The sequence below is a fragment of the Spironucleus salmonicida genome, chromosome 5, assembly GCF_000497125.1.
Source record: "Spironucleus salmonicida strain ATCC 50377 chromosome 5, whole genome shotgun sequence".
NCBI classification, from domain to species: domain Eukaryota; phylum Fornicata; order Diplomonadida; family Hexamitidae; genus Spironucleus; species Spironucleus salmonicida.
In genome coordinates, this window is record NC_090600.1 from 1319662 (window position 1) to 1342021 (window position 22360).

A 22360-nucleotide genomic window follows, 5' to 3' on the forward strand; every position below is an offset into this window, starting at 1 on the left:
CTTAGTATATTCTCATACTAATTTCCTATGATAATATATTAGTAGAGAATATAACTAACTACTTAGTATATTATATATTAAAAATTAGTATTAAATATATTTTAGCGAAAGAATGACAGTATCTATCACGTCACCAATTGCATTTCTTAACGCGATTAGATTCTCAACTATAGATCAAACATAATTGACTAGAATGCGGTATGTACCTAATAAAAATGTAATCGAACTGATCACACAATCACGAAATTCTTAAGTTTTTATTAGAGGTACACTCTACATATCACAAGAACAACAGTAATCTCAAATTATAACAAATGCTCCATCAAAAATATCAATGTTTACTGATTTTTCAGAGTAAAATTTCGACTTCACAGTTCCGGCGAAGCAGCTTTTGCGAGCAGTCCAAGGCCTTGCTAACCTTGTCAAATTTACATCACCATTACCACCCGTATTTAAAATATCTTTCCCGGATGAGGATTCTCCTTTCCTTTCATTATCAGGAGCAATTTCCCAACTTAATCTCATTCTAGACCGCGACTCGGATATCAAGTCATTTTATCAAATTCATACGACAACAGAGACAGTCGATTTTCCATACACTTTTTCGCCTTCCACTGCCAAATTTTACGCCGTTATATCTTCTTTTGCCCTGTTCTCCCTCATTGATTCACTGAACTAGTCCGTGAAGCTATAACAAACGTGTAAAATTATTTTTACGTAGGATGGTAAAGATATGCTTATTTAGACGCAGGATGAAGCTGGCGTGAATGTGGTCGCCCAGATGCCAAACCATCAGGTTGGGAAGAGCTGGATTCTAGAAAGTGTAAAATTTTGTGACTTTGAAGGCGTTTATACATTTAGTGGTGTCCGCGCAGTCGCTGGGATGCTTAAATTTTGCGCAGAAACAGATGCAGTAGTGGTCCTTGGATGTATAAGTGGAGAGATAATGTTCAGAATTCCAGTTGGGTAGGGAGATAGAATTAGTGGATAATTTGTGGTGGTCCTGGCAGGAATCGACGCCGATTAGTGAGGATAATATTTAATATTTTAGTATATTGTAGGGAAGCAGAGTAGTTCGGGGTGAAAATACATGACACTGATGGTTAAATTGCTGAATTCATCATTAATTTGATGAAATATAATTAAGACTAAACCGTTTCTCTCACTCATATCTCCAAATATGTACCCAAAAGGTCAAAATCTCCATCTCCCTCAAACTATATTACCTACAGAACGTTTCCATTCCTGCGTAGTTCAACATCTTTAGTAGCAGTTTGAACTTATCCAACCAAATAATGTTAAAACCGCTTCTCCTTAACTGACTTCTCCTTGATGTAGACCTGTACATCAGTATCATCATCGACAGTGATTGGTCCGACGCTGAACTCTGAAAAACGACTCTCTGGAAGCTTAATGGATACTTTTTGCGACGCCTATTTCTCCTAAATCTTTGGCGGCGCAAATAGCGGCAAATATACATAACGACGCTTATAGTATATTCTAGCTAAAACACGAATCTACTTATATTTTGAGTGTCCATTTCTTACCTTAAAATTCGTTAGAACTAGATCGTTCACAAAAGGTTCTGATATGGAGTAAATTAATGTATACTCAGACGGTGAAAATCCGTAAATTTCGTATGCTTAAATTAGTAGAACCTAAAACAACAAAGATGGATTTGATAATTGTGAAAGGTCCAGATTTTGATTGATTGTAATATTATTATAAATTAAATACTGATATAACGGGAATTATGATTATTATGTGCTTGCTTATAACTGATCTTTTAATGCATTAACATTAATTATTTTTATACCATCGCCAGTTTGTAACCTCGAATAATATTGCTCAATTCTAAAATCAGGAAGTCCGATGCTTTATGGGATAAGAGGGTCGATATCAACAGATGTTTGTTATACAAACTTTATAATAGACAAAAGTTGCCTCCTAGTGAATATAGAGCTATGAGAGCCAAAAACGAGATATACCAAATCCGTAATCTTTGTCTCACTAACTTTGAAAGTCTTAGAAAGTTATAAATTAACTAAGTCGTTAAAGTAGAATCCTAAAATCTGACCAAAATCCATTTCACATTATTCAAAATTGATATTTTGATATTAAACATGTAGCATTATCGTCAAAAATTATTTGACAAATGATATACTACATTACTAAAACCTAGTATCCAACCCTTAAATACGCTCACCCATTCTGTAGACAAGCTATCTCTGATACTAATTAAATTCTATTTAAACATGGTTTTGAATCCTAGGCAGCAAACTGATACAGAGCTAGCTTTGTGGAGAAAGTTCCTTTCCCCAAAATTTTCCACGTGTGAATAGAAACAATTTTGCATCTTGTGATATCAGGTTTCCAGATTTATTAATTTGTTTTTACAGCTTCATAAGAACTTTTAAGTTGTTTTCTGAAGAAAGCTCGAAATCAAGCAAAACCACCCAGAATGGTGTAGCTGTATTTGCAAGGTAATTATAAAGCTATGACTACTCTAAAATTGACAAAGAGCTTATCAAAATTATAGGCTTAGCTGGTTTAAACTTAGTTGTTTCCTTCTAGGAAGGTTAGTAGATTTCGAGCAACTGATTTAGTACAAACAGGTTTTTCGTTGTATCACCAGTAAGTATAATTGGTTATAGCCTTTATTAATTAATATAGGGTTTCAATAGCTGTTCTGGAAGCTGAATTTCGTGTATAAATGGCGATCTTGGACGGCTAAAATCATAGAATTTTTGCAAAATCTGAACAAAATATTCAGGCTTTAAAAGCCGAATAAATAAAATCGCTAAATAAAAAACGAGAATTACATTGTTTTTGCCCTCAAAATCTACAGTTTAATTGATAATTTCCTAACAAATTTGATAAATTATCTCAAAAAATTTTGGAACGATCAAGTTTGCATGCTGTGAGTGCTCTACCAGCTTCAGGTTCTCAGTTTCGTAAATTTTAAGGTAGTGTGTGTGCCATTTAGTTTGAATCGAGGTAACAATTTACTTTTATAAATTTTCATTGTAATTTACTATATTTGATCCCAGTAGAGGCTATTTGGGGTCTAAACTATTGCCACACAAGTCACTAAAAAGTGAATTTTCTGTCAGGTGCACCTGTGCTCCGCTGGTTGAATTACTTGTTTTGAATAATCCCTGGATCAGATACGTCACGGCTGCCCTACGCTGCTCAATTTGCCACATCGGCGTATCCTAAAGTTAATTTTTGGGAGCAAATAGTTTCTCTGCTTTCACCTACAACGTACAATCTAGTGCATTAATTTAGTATTCTTTTTACAACATTAAATTAGTCGTTTTGTCATATACGGAAACCATTTTTGACGAAACAATTGACTACTAAATTAGGTTTAATATTTATGGAAATTCATGAGTTTACACGTCTTAAAATGCAATGAATTTAAATAAAATGAGCGTTATTTAGGAAGGATCCAAGGAGGCAATAATATTCGAAAATACAACATTTTAATCCTCAGTAATAAAGCTTTTGATATACATTATGAAATGCTGAAATTTATAGAACTGATCCGTGTCGGAAATAGATTTAAAAAGGTTCCCAAATTGAATTGATAAAGTGTTGTATTGTTCCTTAGTTTTCTCAATTGAGCTATTAATAGTATCCAATTCTTGCATTTTAGTCTCTATTTTCTGTTTTGTTTCGATGCAATCTTTCAGCTCATTGATGATTGTTAATCCCGCGCTATTTAAATCTTTTTAGAAATCAAATGAAACTAGTTATTGAATTAGTTATTAGCTTATACTTTATAATTACACTGAGTATTACGCTTGTTCTTTTATTATTTATAATCGTTACTACTCTATACTAGGGTTAATAGCTTCTATTATCGTGTTTTATATTTATTGATGCAAAGATTAACTGTCTTTAATGTAAGAAATAACTTAATAATTTACAAATATTTCAGCGCAAAGATCTGATAAACTTGTGGTTGTATTATCTAAAAATAAAATCTAAAACTAATTATTGATCTCAAAAACTTTACTATCAAAATAATGCTTAGTAGTTTATTATGATGTTGAATATTAAAAAATATTTACTAAATTAAAAGAGCAAATACTAATTAATTATTTCATAAAATAAGGTAAGAACCAGTTCTATACATTTTCTATTTATATAACTACCGTTTTTGGTTAGTCTAACAAATCCAATAGCTATTCCAGCATTGAATCATCATTTAATTTGATAAATGTTAATTATAATGATAACGCAGCCTTATTGAATACTAAATCTGGATCAATAATATAAGGACAATGAGTGATACAAGATAAAGATAGCATTGCACTGAATGTAACTTAATCCCCAAACAAACCATTTAACTTCCACTATGCCTGTTGCTCTTAATCTGCAATAAAAGAATAAACCTTAAGGTTATTTATATTAGCGACATTTTTAAATTCAAGCTCATTTAAAATAAACTTTGTCATAACCTGTTCTAAAATCACATATTCTTAGCTGAATTATATCATTGTATAAACAGAACCTATCAAAGCCAATACACTTAATTGCTCAATATCTTATTTACAACTTGTAAAATCAGCTTTCCATTAAGAGTCTTATTTCTAAAGTAAAACATTAAGTTACTCTATAATACTTAATTTTTGGATTAACTCTTACATTTAATGTTCTAATCTTAATTTTTAACCATTTGCTACATCAAGAGACTTTTTTACTTTTTCCATTTTGTCCGTTAAATTGACAATTTCTTCTTTCTTTCTAATAAGTGATTCCTAATTTTCCTTAAAGCTTACTTTGGCTTGATCTAATCTGTTTATTCTTGGTTAAATATGTTCAAAAGCAGTAGTATAGTTTATAACAGCTATACACCATTATGCTAAAGTAGCAGCGGCTTAACTTATAGGGGTTATTTTATCTAATCTAAAATCACTACCACTGACTATTTACTTAAATTACTTAAATTATCTAGGAGGTACTTATAATGGCTTTAAATTCATAAGCTGAGATATTAATGATCCTGAGCTTAATAATAACTTAGCACTTTACCAAGTTGGAGTCTCATTAAGAATAACACACAATGCATTCATAACTAAAATAATATGTGCTTTTGGATTTGTAAAAGATGAAATTTCTGCTATTTCTGATCTAGATATATGCTTTAACGCATTTTCAGCTTTTTAAAGTATAGGCATTACTTCATCTAAATCTGATTACGATTATTTTAGCTCAATATCTATAGATTATCCTTAAACTTGCAATGATCTCTCCTCTGATTAAACTAATGCCTACGAGGTTGTAATTTCAAGCTACTGCTATTATAAAGTGATTAACAACATATCGGTATTCGATTATAATAATAAAACTTATGGTTATATTATTTCTAACTCTTTTTAAATAATAAGAGTCTGTTTTTATCCATCGTCAAATAGTTCAATACCTTTTTATAGTATATTAGACTTATCGCCTAACTAATTACGCTTCATAAAATATATTTTATGATAAATTTGTAAAAACCTAGTGAAACATCCAGGCGATAATATAATATTCTAAAACTACTTATCTGGGGAGATAACTTTTACCATCATTTAAAATGATAAAATGAAGGTATTTAATATTTTAATATTAGAACATAATTTTTTCATCTAAATATACTTTGGTTATAAATTATTTATAGCAGAAACGGCAATAGATGAAACTGGCCAAATTTTAGCTTTTTCAATAACACATATTTTTTTGAGAGTAAGTTATCTATAAGTATCATGCTCAGGTGCTAATACAAAAATAAACATATTTATAATAATGTTTGAAATAATACTTTTTAATTAAATATCAGTAAGTTTTCCATTAATATCATAAATTAGGCGAAGATGATAAAGAACATCTGATGCTAGCTGAGGTTCTAAAGTAAATAACTAATAAAATAATCCGTGCATCATAATTTAATTTAGAGCATGCAATATTTACTCATTTTATAAAAATTCATCCGAAATAAATATAACTGCCTTCTACTTATCTTATTAAGTAACCAATCTTAGTAATTACTGTAGTATACATGTTACTAGTTTGTTATAAAGGAAAACCTAATCCTGTTATTATTCACCAACGGAAGCAAATTTAAAAGATAGACGTTAAGCAGCTTAACTATATATAAACTTAGTTTAATAGCCGGGTCTGTCTAATACTACAATTTTCTTATAATTAGATAAAAGAAATCCCACATAGAAAAAGCGTTATCGATTTTCTATCATCGGGGTCTCAAATAAAACACTAATTTCTGATCTATTATAAACATCCGGATAAGGCTATAATTCCTTTGGTATTATAGATGTTGAAATTATTTAATCTTAAAATTTCTTTGAAAAATCTGCTTCAATAAACTTAAAGTATCTATCATTTATGACACCATAAAAATTATTAGCCTTTGCTATATCTATAGATAACTTAGTAGTTAAAAATGAATTAAGTAAGTATGAGCTAGAAAGCAATAGTAACTCGCTATGGTATTTAATAGGTAACTTAAAAGTAGGTCCTTATTTAAGTTCTACTATTTATTAGCTTAAAATTGATTTCTAAGCAGCATCACTAATAAGTTAGTTTTGTTCTAATAAAGATATCTACATTGGACTGAAAACTAATATTTTAATTAAACTTATAAGACTTTAATATATTTGTCTCTTAAAAATTTGGTCAAATAAATTCTCGTTGTAATCTTTCAAATCATCTGCAAATGTATATTCATCAATTTTAAATATTTATGTTAACAAATCTATAAAATACTCAAACTTAAAGTTCGATTTATTCTGAATAGATTTAATAATCAAATTAATAAAATGTGATAGCAACGAAAACACAGGATAAATTGATTAATTGGCATGTTAAAATTTGGAGGACCCCGACCAAGTTAGTATAATCTACTAAACAAGGGTTTCATACTCATTTAACTGATATTCTATGAAATTAACATTGTATTAGTTTTCAAATATTGAGGTTTATGACTGCATAGAAATTATAAACTTAAATTTAATAAAATTAAACTATTAGTAAGTAAAATTGTCAAAAACAATTTATTATCCTGATGATTAGATTGAATGGACAAATTGTTGAATATCTATATTCGCCAGTTAAAAATCATATAGATGTATAACTAATGGTAATTCTTGTACTGGAATCATTACCTCTATAGATTTATTAAATAATGATAAGAAAAATTCTTTAAATAATTCAAGTGTAACATTACGATTAAATGAAAACTGAACTTTTTAATAATCCTCCTCTTATTACTAATATAACAATTAGTTGTAGTATTTAGCGTTATATCCTGTAATTAATAGAACTGACCGTTCTCCTAAATAACTATGAGCCATTAATAATTAAGTAAAAAGTCTTCTATGCTATATATTTTGAACAATTAACATATCGGTTTGCTAATCATAAAATATTGTTGCAATATTTTGCTCTGCATTGGAATTAAAGTTTGTAAGATATAATAATCTCCCCCATTTAGTATTACTATCAATTAACATATTAGTATCCTCGTGTATTTTAAAAGGAATAAGCGACCTAAAATTGATAAATAAATCTTATGGTGATGTCAAGTTAAACTACTATAATTATAATATATCAACTAACTATTTTGTAAGAATATCATAAATTTCTTTAAATTTATTAGACAACTAATTCATATCAATATATGCTTCAATAGTATGGAATAATGCAAAAAATACAATTTATTAGTTTTATACAATAAGCTCATAGGATGAAAATTAGCTTTAATTACAGTTTAAATATATTTGTAATCTTACTATAGTTTACTATATAATTTAAAGCATATTAACAATTGGATGTTTAACAACAATATCAATAATTTAGGTTAAAACCTGTGAAAATGTATCACACACACAATAGAATACGTTATTAATTGGATATATATCAAAATAAACAGATGTAACATTATCTTTCTTTTGATAACGCTTTGGTTAGTTTGATTTAACTTGTCTTTTAACCACTATATTAAGTTCTTAATCATAGTCAAACTCAATAATAAACTATTCATAACTTTCCTTGTAAATTAATTTTAGTTATGAATGCAAATATTACCTCCAATAATCTCCATCTATACTAACTGTGATACATCGCTATACAAATTAATCTGGAATAATATCATCAATACCAACTTCGAATATTATCCTTATATAATTTGGTATTCTTAAATTTTCAGAATTTTAAAGTTGCAAGTATCTCGAATCATCAATTGCTGACAAAAGTCTATATAGTTTATCTGAGTATCCATTAAAAATAATAAAATTAATGTTAAGTGTACTAACTTAGTTTTAGTTAGATGTATCTTTGACTTATGCATAAGCCTATCTTATAAATTATGGAATTATTCCATCAGAAAAATAACCATTTTCAATAAATCCAAATAGTTCTTTCTCAGACAAAGATTCTGGATTAATAATTATGTACTTATTAGTTTTATCAATAATACTTTGCCAAAGAACTGTTTTTCCTGATCCTTTTTTACCTCTTAAAATAACGCAGGTTCTATACCAAAGTGCACCTTCAAACTCTTAATAATGATTTAGTTATTCTTAAACTATCAATAAATTGTTTAGCAAAAGACAATGTATAAAATGATTAATTTAACGTAATTTTTATTAAGTAATGTAAATATTAACTGCATTTTATACTTAAACAGTAAACATATCATCTTTTAGTTATCCACTTAACTATAAGAATTGACCACTACCAGATAAAGAATCTTGTAACGAATCTTATTATTGATTAGCTTCAGATTATAATGATTTTTAAGTAATTGATTACTAAGTTTCTTAACCATCAAATAAATCATTAAGATTCATTTCATGTTCCGTAACCTTGAGATCTTCCTCTCCTAAAAAAATATTCTATTAACTGAATAGTTGGATATCAGTTTAATAGTTATGCTTTGTTAAAATAAGTTAGTTTAACAATAGTTATATGTCATATTTATATATTTCTTACTTACTAAATAATTACTACTAATTATAAGATCTCATTAATGTAGATGCTCTTCCAGTCCTAGAAACTTTTGCTCTTAATGAAGTATTATATAATTATTTTCCACTATTTCTATTTTTAGATATTGTATTAACTATATCATTATCAAAAATACTATTAATTAATATATTAAATTATGAATACTAAAGATTTGTATGAAACTATGGTAGTAAATATTAGAACAAACAAAACACAACACAGTATTATTCTATATAAAAATTAAATAATTATTGTTCTTTAAGTTACTTTGCATTAGCATCTAATCTTTAGAAATATGATAATAATTTATCATTTTTAGAAAATTTTATAAGCCACCTTTTCCAAGTAGATTATACTATGATTAAAAGCTATTTCACACATCTAAATGAATTAAATTGGTTAGATGAATCAATAAATTGATTTTTGATAGTTTTAAAGAAGAAATTAATTTTTTGAGTGAGAACTAAGAAATTTACAAATCCAAACTAAAGTAATGACTACTAAATAATAACTTACTAATCTGGTGCTAATAATGTAATTTACTTAAACTGATCTAAACATGAAATTAATTTTCCCCCATTTGATTTTATTGTTGCAAAGAATTAAGTTGATGGCATAAGTTTATAAATAGTTTTATCAATACTAAATGAAAGCTAATAAGTCCTTAAAGATTGAGTAATTTACTATAAATAAATAGACAGTATACTTAAAATATCTGATTGCAACTCATTTATATCTTCAAAAAGTAAGATAGTACCTCCTAAACAAGTACCAACAATATTATTAATAAATTCTTGACTTTAAGTATTTTTAGCTATCTAGATTGTACTCAAAAATTGTCCTTAATATGCTGCAAGATCTGATATAAAACTTGTTTTACCTTAACCAGAAGGAGACTAAATTAGAATTGGCAGTTACATAGCTAACTTTTGTTGATATATATAAATTTATTACTAAATATGACTATTGTATTAAATAGCTCTAGATTATAACCCTAAATATTCATATCCATATAATATACCTTGAGGATTGCTATAATTTAACTACTATACCAATCTAACAGATTAATTTTTATAATATATTTAATGCTATTCAAAATCAATAGTATATAGTTATTATGTAATATGATTGTAATAATATGTTAAATAATTATGTAAATCTTTATTTTTAGAGTAAAATCCATCTAACATTTCTAATTAATTAATAATATAACAATCATTTTGCAAAAGTAATTAATACTTTTAAATGTCTAGTTTATTACCACTTAAAATAGCTTATTTTAATATCTACGCAATATATTTATAGAAAAATTAATAGAATGTTATTAAATTTGTAATTACTATTTAAACCGTAGGTACTTTAACTTATTTTATTTTCTTAATTTCATTTTCTTACTCTTATTCTAACGTTAATATATCTTCCACTTTAATTTCCTCTACTTTACTTTCCTAGTTGTTAAAGTTTAAATTAAAGATTTCTAATGAATAATATTTCTCAACATTATCAATAAAGAAAAGTATTATAGCCTATCTTATAATATTAATCACCTAAATTGAATAATTTTTAGATAAGAACACTTAGATCTTTTTCTCATATTATTAAAGTTCTATTTTTTATTATTTTGCATTATATTAATCCAAACTTAATCCCATAAATTCTCTAGTTAAATACAAAAGCTCGCTAAAGCAATTATGAAATTAAACCTATAAACAAGTTTATATCTTCATTTGCAAGCTACTTAACCATATTTCTGATTAACCTCGAACACTGAAAGAAGCAATATTTAACTTTTCTCCTTCTTGTGACAGGATTCCAGTGACTATATATCTTTTTTAACCATCCGAATCTACATTAACCCCACCAATCAATGACTTAACATTTGAAAACATGAAGTCTAAAGCATTATTGAGTATAACCTATGAATTCTCAAAACATTATTCATATTATTAAATTGATAATATCTACGAAAGCAATTTATTATTTAAAAAATAAAATCTGCATAGTGTTTCTCTTTTGTTTTATAAAAAACTTTCTAAAACTTTCTATATTTATTCAAACTCTGGAAATATTTTTACTTATACCACCTATGATACTTCTGCAGTACAATTTTTAACAGCGTAACAACCACTTTCAAACATATTTTAAAGCAATTCTTAAAACTAAATAAAATATTTCTAAAATGTTCGCGTTTCCTCTGGTAAAGATTTATTTATAGGACTAGTAGTAGTACTAAAAATAGGAAATAACTAAATTACAACATTTTAACATAATATAAGAGTTTTAATTGTTTTTAATGTATCATTACTAGTTTATTAAAGCCGCATAAGTTCATCCAATGCTAATTCAATATCAGAACTATTTAAATTTTTAAATTATGCTTAAAGTGTATGCAAATTTATTAACTAATCATTTAATTAACAATTAACAAAAGTAGCATCTGAAATAAAATTAAATTTAACTCCATCATTTTGCAGCATAGACATTTTAAACCGTAAATCATATATTACAGTTTTGATAACGGATAACTTATCTAGTAAGGTATATTCTAATTCTGAAAGATTAGTAATTTTGGTGACTTAATCCAAATTATCAAACAAATTTCTAAATACTAATCTAGATAATGACGTCGTAAATCTATCCATTTCTTAGAAAAGACCACCTTTTGATAAATTATAGCGAACGTATTTATAGTTTTTATAATTTTTATATTTTCGTCTTCTTATAACTATTTCTGTTAATCGCTGTTAAAGACCCTAAATATGCATAGATAAAGTAACTATAATATTTTAATGAACTTATGCTTTATTCTATATAGCCTCAAAATCTGTTAATTACTCTTAATCTGTATCATAGTATTTAATTTATATCATATCTTATTAATCTGCTTTTGAATCTTTTATTTGTTAATTGTCTATCAATATTTGCTCTAAGTAATCTGAAATACTTTTTCCATCATTAAAGAATTTAAGTTATTCTATTACATCTATATAAGTATCCCTTACTTCCCAACTAAAGATAGAAGTATCCATTAATTTTAAATTTATTATTTATTTTTAAAATGTCTCTCTTCTAGGTTACAACGCAAGATAGCCATATAATAATTCTTAAATACCGTCACCATTTGCATCAAATATTGATCTATACGCGTTTGCTCTAAACTTATCTAGTAAATCAATTAGAGTTGAATTAATATTATTTTCTGGAATCGTTATCAATTATTAAAATAAGTGCAATTCGTATGATATATCTGGAGTTGGCAAAATTTATCTAACTAAATGTTAATAATGTCTAGGCTAAAATGAAATACTTTACATTATTTCCAAGGATGTTATTGATTAAATCATTTTTTAGATTAAATTGATAACAACATCTACTTGCTAATAATTATCAAAATAATATTATAGCGCATCATTTGCCAATTCTACAAACATTATGTTATCACAATTAATTGTAGTAAAAATTTAATCAAAATTAGTGTAGTCGTATTCTAAATTTATTTACTCTTTTTGATCAGCACGCTCATTATCCAAAATTTGATTAAAAAATTTAGATACTTCATCAAAATGTTATTCTTAAAACACCATTTACGATTATTTAATATTTTATTTATAAATAAAAACAATGAATTTTAAAGTTGAAAAGTTATAAATTTAATTTTCTAGTTGTGGAACTGTAGATATATTACCATTTTAATCAATAATTATGTCATCGATAAGTTTTAAAAATTCTTACTTACATTAAATAATTTATTCTTTAATTTATAGTATTACTTTTTCAAGAGTTACTAGATCTGTTTAAAATATTTTAGTATTAAGAAGAGAAATAGGTAAGGCTCCATGTTACTTAATGATATTTTATAGTATTGATAACTGTTACCAATACTTTGAAAATATTGATTAAATATATTTTACAAATTTAATAATAAAGAATATTTCTGTGTTTTGTATATTTTAGCTAATATAAAAATCGTTTGATTCAAAAAGCTGCAAACAGCGATTAAAATAAATTTCTTCATTTACTATTTCTTATAGTTGCTCCTCCATTTATTAATTTTATAAATTAGAAAAATAAATATAATTATTTTAACCAAACTCGTCAGTGTTTTGTAATAATAAATAAAGGTACAATTGTTATTCTGATTAAATATATTTAACATTTTATAACTATACACTATCTCCTTAAATAATTAGTCGATGTTGTTTGTAAAATTGTTATTCATCAACATAAATATTAATATAAAAGCTTTTCTTAAGTATATCATTAAGTATTTCATATATTTGGCCTCCTAACTATGTATATAAAACAAGTAAATTGTATTTAAAATAAGAATATAATTTAGGCTTCTTAATCGTAAAATTCATAATATGTCTTTCAAGAATCTAAAAATTGTTTTAAAAGTTTTTAAATTATTCTTTTATTGTATTTTCTAGATTAAGATCAAATACATTCTTTAATATAGATATTGATAATTCATCTAGAATAATATTACCGGATTCATCCAGAACAGAAATTTCTTATCCAATATCAAACATTTTAAGTAATTTCCGTTCTGATTCTCTATATATTGCAATATCATTTCTAGATAATTCATAAATTTCAATAACTTCTTTAACACTATCTAGCATTTTCTTATCTACTTCAATCTCTTTCACAAATGTAAATTACTATTATTATTAAGTTTTTAACTTATCAAAATTATAAACTTGACAATTAAATGGTGAAAATTCCAAAATACGTTATATCATAACTTGTTCTTTTGTTAATACCTCTTCATCATCCTATTCTTATTCTACATTATCTTCAAATGCAACAGTAGTATCAACATCTTCTTTATCTTCCCCTTTTTTAGATTTTTTGTTTTTAAATTTCAATTTTTATTACATTAACTATTAAGCTTCCTGATATATTTTCTTTTAATTTTCAGCTTCTTATTTTTTAACTAAATTAACTTTTCTTATATGTTCTAATTCACTTTAAAATGAATCTTTGAGAGTTTATAATTGATCAACATCATCTGGTTTGTAGCAATATAATTTTGAAAAATCAAATAAGCAATCATCATAATCGTAGTATTATGGAACTTTTACTTCTTATGAAAATGACAATGGTACATCGGGAACCTTTTACAAGATTTCAACATAATAAACTGCTTTATCACTTAAAGTATTTGACATTTTTATGATACTTAATGGTAAAGAAAATTTAACAAAATAAGCATAGTATATCAATAATGGCATAATTTATTCAAATAACTAAACTGATGAAACTTAGAAGCACAAAATAGATCTTTCTACTTTTAAAAGATGAAAATTGACTAAATATTAGTTAATTTCTGCTACTCTATGTTTAAACTAATAAGGTTAAATTAATTAGATTTTATTAATATAATCTGAATCTTAAGTTTGCATTCTTTGGTGATAATCATGATTCCATTGCGGGATTTAAAAATAATTTAAAGACTACTGCTCATTTTGAATATCTGGATCTTCAAGATTCTCATCAATAATTGTATAATTTTCAATATTTAATAAACCAGGAAAAGTTATCTCATACAATATGTTTGTAAACCGTTAATCTTTTTATTGCCAGAAAAATATAAGTATTTCAAAAACACCATATATATTTCCAATATCTAAGATACTATTCTATTTAACAATAACTTATGGTTTATTTTTAAACAAATGATAATTAAATTATGTAATAATCATTATAAACTATTTAAAAATACTATTAAAACCCATACTATATTCTTTAACTAAATCACATGCATGAAATATAGATTGTTTCAATCTACGAATAGATGTAATATAATCTTCAGAAACAGATAAACTATCTTTAATATTTAAACCCATAAATTCTGCTAAATTGCTTGTTCTTGTTGTTTCGGATAAAAATGCAGATAACTTCGGATATGAAAACGGTCTAATAGATCTATGAGCTATTGTTGCAATTTCTGATAAAGCATCACCTATAAAATCAATAAAATCTTACCTAGAAGGTACAGTGGTAAATTCTGCATTTGTAATTTATACTTCAATATGGAATAATGGATATGGTGGAAATTAATTATTCATTAATGCAAGTGGAATATTTAAAAATTTATATTTAAATTCAACGAGTTCTTGGTATTCATCATTAGTTAATATTTAATATAAGTATGTCATTAAGTTTTTAGAATTAATTTCCGCTGATATTGGATTTTATCCATAGTCACCTCTATCACCTCCAAATTAATCTTTTTTGTTATGCCTATCAAATTTAAACTGATAAATTTCGCGGGGTTCATCTAGTTCTTGGGATGCAATTAATGCAAGATTAGGAATATTTCTTATAAAAATCTCAAGAAGTTAAAAATCAGTTTTATAATTATTATCAAACATTTAGCTGTATTCATGTTTACTAGTTGTATTCTTTCTATATTATTCCATAATTATTCTATCTTCATCCGAAAGTTAAGTAAATTATTCTTAAACCTCATCTTTTACTGTTTTTTTAATAGGAAGTTATTATACACCAAAAAATAAGTAATATAAATAAGCATTTAAGTCAACTAATTTTTCTAAAAGAACCTCAGCAAGAATATAATCTGAACTTTTAATGAGAGACTTAATCTTAGTCATATTAAATGTTGTGGCATTGCTGATAGCTGATAATATAGCATTAGATGATTTCTCAACGTTTTTAGATTTCGTTTTATTGGAAGTAGCTAATTATCTAGCTTAAATATTTTGTGCCACAGTCCTACAAACAGAAAGTAATATTTCTGATATTTGCTCTACCTTTAAGGATATAAAATCATTAACTTTTTATAAATTATTATTCCAATTATTAACAAATTAAACTAATGTTATTATAGATCTATCTGATGATGTATAATATTTAAATTTATATTTCTCATTGCCTTTAAACATTTAAGCTACATATCCGTTTGATTATTCAAATGTATAGAGTTTATAATTACAAATATCCAAATCAAACAATATACCTCTAATAATATATGATACCTAACTCATTGGTTGCTAAAAAACTTTATTCGCTTGCAGGGATAGTCTATTTATTGCTGCAAATGCTCTTGTCTTTCTGATGTGCTTAATTTAATTATTCCACATAAAAATACATTTCCTAAGTCTGAATTCTCTAAAATAACGAAGTTTTCTTAATTATAAGAATAATTTTCTCTCTTACGCCCATTGATCTAAAGGAGTAACTATAGTCTACTGTTAATTATCCTAAAATTCAGTTATTCCTTCTCCAGAAATAGTATAATAGGTATTAACATCAATTTAATTATATGCACATACAATAAGTTCATAACAATTTTAATGAGGATCTGATTTTTTATAAGAAAATTTTTACTAATTCATACCATCAACTAATTATAATGTTTGACTAATTTGCTTGTTTTTACTTAAATACTCTTATGTTATATATCTTCTAATTTCTGGAGTATCAAATGTAAGATATACAAATTCTGATTGCAATAAAGTATTAGCTATAATATCTGGTGACGTTTTGAGAAGCTGATGATATTATTCTTTTATATTTTCATAATATTTCTCTCCTTATAATTAAGCTTAGTACTGCAATGCATAAGAAAAATGTACATTTTTAGAAATAAATATGTCCTTCAGTTGTTATATTCTTTCTTCCTACGAAATTTGATCATTATCAATAATATTTTCTAAAGTAATTCGTTCTTTAATACAATTGAAAATTGGTAGAACATCATCTACAGAGATAATTATACTTTCAATCAATTATTTATGTGTTAATTGTTCTTTAATTTTTTACTAATCTTCCTATGTGCTTTATTCAAAGTAAGATTAATTCTATTGAACTGTGATAGAATTATCATCTTATAATAGATTCATATCTTCACTTTATTATATTGAAGATTTAGATCTAAGAGGCTTATTAGTTGCTGTTCCTGCTCTCGCTTTAACAATCCAATCATTTAATGCATATTTTTACTGTTTTCCATCATTAATCTCAACTCTTTAAGGTGTTTATTTTTACATAATTTTCTTAGTCATTATCTTTCTATCTAATTGTTTAGCATAACTCGAGAAACTTTATTGTTATTTTATATTTTATAATTAAATTTTTGAGTTTTCTTCCAATCGTTTTGTCATATCCATTGTATTTTCCTTTTTCTACAAATTTGATGCATATTTAAGAGTGTCTGATTTTTAAATATGTGATACTGGTCTTGGTAATTCTAATGTTTAACCTTCAACAGATAGTTAGAAATTTTCAACTTGGTCAACTCTCCCTATTTAAGGTTTTAGGACTCTACGCTATTTAAGCATATTAACAAGCTCACCACTTTATTAATTAAATTCTGACCTATCCACTAATGGCTTACGGTTCATATAAGCAGTTTCATTAGTTAATTCAATTGGAAGCATAAGCCCACCTGTATGATATTATTTTAAATTAATTTTCATATTAGTTGCCTGTTTGGTTTCCATTTGTTATATTGCATATGCTGGAGGCGGCGATGAATATAATTTTTACTCTGGAGAAGGAGCAAATTATGGTTAGGTTGATTATGGTCTTTATGTAAATCTAGTCGATGTTGAAGCTTAAGTATTATAACTTGACAGACGTCCGGTATGGGATTAAGGCCTTATTAAAGATTTATCTATATTTTATTCTATAAAAGGCATTTAGAAGTGAGGGAAAAATTTAGTTTATATTAGTATATATAAATAATATTAATATATCCCTTTAAACATTGAAGTCAATATTAACTTAAACAAACTAGCTGTTAAATATCAATAGTAGCTAAAGTATGAATAACTGTAATTACACATAAATAGTTTATTAGGTAAATTTAGTTAAAATAATATACATCTAATTTTTCTTGTTTTTAACGTATTTGCCGTTTTATGTAAAGCTTTAACTTACAGTATGATATTAACTACTATTATTGTCTTAATTAACATATTCATAAACTTTACTTATTGATATTTTATGCAAATTAAAATATCTGAATTGATGCTGGTATTAAATGGCTATCAACTAAGATAATATTTAAATAATAGTTATAACTTATTTAATAATTTATATAATATTACAAAATATTTGTTTCAAATCTCTTTAATTTCATTAAAACTAAATATATAATTTTAATAAATTAAGCTTAAACGATAAATACTTTGAGTTATATTATAATTAAGAGAATCATAGTGTCATTAATAACTGATAATATACGAATTTATTTATAGTATGTATTTCTATATCATTAACTAAGCTATATATATTTATTTCATAAACAATGACATTAGCAATATTTACAAATTATATTATAAATTTAAATTTGTTCAAATAGTATTTATTACTTAGAGTCAGTTAGATAGTTTCTAATTTAAATAAAATTAATTATTTAACTATATTTGTGAGAATTATAGTCCTCAAGTAATTTTTATATTATAAATTAGTTATCTTGATATTTTTATAAGGAGATAATATAAAATTCATGATATAATAAAGATTAAACTTGTTTTACTTTATATACTATCATGTAATGTATATTATTTGTTTGCTTTTTACATTTTATCATAAATAGGTAAAGATTGATATTTATAATAATTAATTATTGTCTAATGATCAAATTAAGTATTATTATTTAGTCATAATTTATCTTTGTAATTATAAGTTTTGATATAGCAATATACCTATTTTACTATACTGCCTATATATTAAAATAATAATTAAGTATATACATAGTTATTATTAATACGATAAGCTATATTTGTAGAATTGACTATTATTAATACTAAAATGTAAAACATAATCATTAATTTTAATTTATATTTAAGGTATATTACATTCTAATTATTATTTATGAAATTTTTATTATGTATAGTTAATAAATTTGTATTCATATTATTTACATTCAATCTAATTCTGTTAATAAATTTTATAAATGGAGAATTTATATTTTTTATTGATAAAATTGATTTCAAATACTAATATTTAAAAATATTAGATATAAAATTTAACTGATATGAATTTTTCATTTGTGTTTACCTGCTGATAAGTATCTATTTTAATCAGATAATTTTATTTATATTTAGTTAAACTAATGTAAAATAAACCACTTAATAGATATTAACAAATAGTCTTGTTATAAATTTTATAGTTATAATGATATTATTTATCAATAAAATATAGTATCGAGATTTACTAAAAATTATTTCAAATAGTTATGGTAATACAGATTTTATGATTAAAAATAATTAATCATTTAAATTATAATGTTAATAGCAGTATTAATACTAATAAGTTATACATATCAAATCATAAGGTTGACATAAGATAATAAAAAGATAAATTAATTTTTATTTTATTATATATATTTATAATTCACTGTTTAACAAACACACCTTCTAGTGCATCTTAAATTTTAAACTATTTTATGAGACGACTTAAGATATACCTATCTAGTATTAAGACGAATAAGCTGAATAATAATAGTCCATATATTGTGAATACTAATAAAGAATACTTTTGATTTTCTAGTTATATAGATTCAAAATCAAGTATTTATTACATTATTTACTATAACATAGTAAAATTTTCTATAATCATCATAGCACTTCTACTTTCATTTATTAAAACATGTTTATCTCCTAAATAATCAAATATTATTTATTAAATCATTGAAACCTATTAAAATATAAATGATTCTTTTTGGTATTTAGCAAATAATAAAATAACTTCATTTGTTGTTAATTAGTTAAAAAATTGATCCATAGATTCTAGTAAAATATGAGATGAAAAAGGCTAAATAGAGTTTGTCATTTTGATGACTTCTATCTAAAAAGGATAGAATAATTATTATATTTTACTTGCTTAATATGATATTGTCTCCAGATTTATGATATTCTAATACCTATCCAGTTATATAACGAAATAACTAATTATATATCCTACTAAACATGTTAAAATCGATATTTTTAAAACTAAGCTAAAAAATAGTGGTATAAATGAAATCTTACTTTAGTTCATTGTTGTTTGATAATTTTATTATAAATTAGTACTATTAAATAATTTTTAAGAACAAGCAATACAAAAATTTTCTCCAGTAATAATAGACTTCCTTGCTTATATAATATCAACGTTATGGTTTTCTATAATATTTATTGATACATAAGGTGGAGGAGTTTTTATTAAAATTGATGGATCAGTTTATAACATGTATAAGATTGTTTACAAAATTTGGTGTTGCAAATGTCTTAGAGTACTTTCTTAAAATTCCATAACCACTAATATACATTGTTATAAATTATTACTATATGGTAAAATAGTTTTATCATCTTTAGTGAAATTAACAATAAACCAAGGGTCTACCTCCACATATTATTATTTCAACTTTATGCGTTGTATCTTTATTTTATAAAACAAATATTATATATTTTTTAAACTCGAAATAACCATATAAATACAGTAGAAAACAAATAGTAAAAAGCTAGTTGAAGTAAATTATACTTGTTCGATAAACTCTTTATAATATTAGGATTTATACTACTGAAATAGCTAAATTAAACCATACGTATAAGAAAAATACACAGAGGTATTTTAAATAAATGACCCTATAGTAAGCATTTCGATTAAATTTTAAGGATTTTCTAGTATTATCTAATCATAATCTTTTTTAGATACAAATATTGAATAATCAGTATTTGTTAATTATTCATAATAGATTTATTAGTATAATAGTTATGGTTATTTCTAAATAATTAAATTACTGCTAAATATATTTTACTACTATATATTAAGCAACTTGTTGTATGATGATAGATTTGGTAATTAATTTTAGAAAAGTAGTTACAATTCATCATTATACTTATTTATTTGACATAGCTATATACTACAATCAATCTCTTTCATGCTATATATTATAATAATTTTAATTACAATTACAATCAAAAGTAATAATGATGTTATAATATAGCTAGTAAAACTTATTAAATGAGATGGAAATAACTTTTTGCAATATGCATAATAAAAACTAGAAAGTACAAAAACTATAAAGCAACAGAATAATGAATGTGCAAATATTTACTTTTAAGTTTCTAAATCCAGATTGAAAAATTATTGTTATATATATAAAAAATTGGTTATAATTTATTATGTGCTATTTTACATTTATAACTATTTCTTTATTTATAAGGTATTTATTAATAAACTTTAATTAGTAGTATATAGTAGATCCCAATTTACAATTTATAATGAAATATTAAACAACAGGTCATTTAAAACAGTCAATTACTAATTCTCATATTATGTATACAAATTACCAAAATTTAGTGACTCAAATGGAATCCTAATTTAAGGTTAAATATTTAGTTCTTTCTCAAGATAGATTTCATCTTGAAATAATTTTTTATAGATTGGCATATATTATATTTCTATCCCAGTTTAAATATTTCTCCAATCAAGATATGGAGAAAAAACATCAGGTGTTGGGAATAAAAAAAGATATGTAATAAGATTTTCCTGAATTTATAATTCAAATTAATACTTAACTTATTAATATAATTTTTAACATGTTTATAGGTTAAAATAAACATTACAGTCAGTTTGTAAAAATATTATTAATTTTCCATAAAGTTATTCATGATTTAAAAGAAAATTATTATTACCTGTTAGTTAATATAATAAGGCCTGTTATTATAATTCCATAATTTAAAAATTTACTGATTCTGAATTATTATGGATTATCTTAAAGTTTTTCATATATTTATTAACATCCATTTACTAAGTACAAAATTATGGAAATAGTGATATTTAAATGAAAAATATACTGAAAATAAATAAAGTAAGCTTAAATTTTATAGATCGTTGCTTCTTTGTTCGACAATATTAACATGATGTATTCTTAATAATTTTATTATTGGATAAATTAACTTTATTATTATTTATCTGATTCAAAAAATCACATTTTTACTTAAACAATTTAATATACTTTTTATTAAACGAAATAAACATACATATTCCTATGAAAAGAAAAAGGATAACTAACATTATTACAATTTTGATTATTATATTATTAAATTTATGAGCATTATTAGTCTTATTAAACTTACTAACTTCGTTAATGCTATTTAGACTAATAGGATTTTAATTATAGTCTTATATAATATTATTTTTTGAAATTAAGTTAATAACTTATAATGGTAAAGTCTATGTAATATTGAATTATTAATTACTAGAAAGTTACATAATATTTAATTACTACGACTATATTACTTAAATACTTGTGTCATATATAAGATCTCTTTATAGTTTGTTAATGGAAATATCTTATAGTATGCCTTCTAAATATGTTCCTTTATAA

At 24.5% G+C, this 22360-nt stretch overlaps 2 protein-coding genes across 2 annotated transcripts; one reads left to right on the top strand and one right to left on the bottom strand. All coding sequences in view use genetic code 6, as the record gives it.

Moving 5' to 3' along the window:
- Positions 1-112: 112 nt before the first annotated feature.
- On the top strand, positions 113-1030 carry SS50377_25373 (uncharacterized protein; the record flags this gene model as incomplete). Its single annotated transcript, XM_067909205.1, has 1 exon — positions 113-1030. One exon carries the CDS (start codon positions 113-115, stop codon positions 1028-1030), a length of 918 nt encoding a protein of 305 aa, XP_067764026.1.
- Positions 1031-1166: 136 nt separating this feature from the next.
- On the bottom strand, positions 1167-17681 carry SS50377_25374 (Dynein heavy chain; the record flags this gene model as incomplete). The annotated part of the gene is made up of 1 exon (XM_067909206.1): positions 1167-17681. One exon carries the CDS (start codon positions 17679-17681, stop codon positions 1167-1169), a length of 16515 nt encoding a protein of 5504 aa, XP_067764027.1.
- Positions 17682-22360: the final 4679 nt, after the last annotated feature.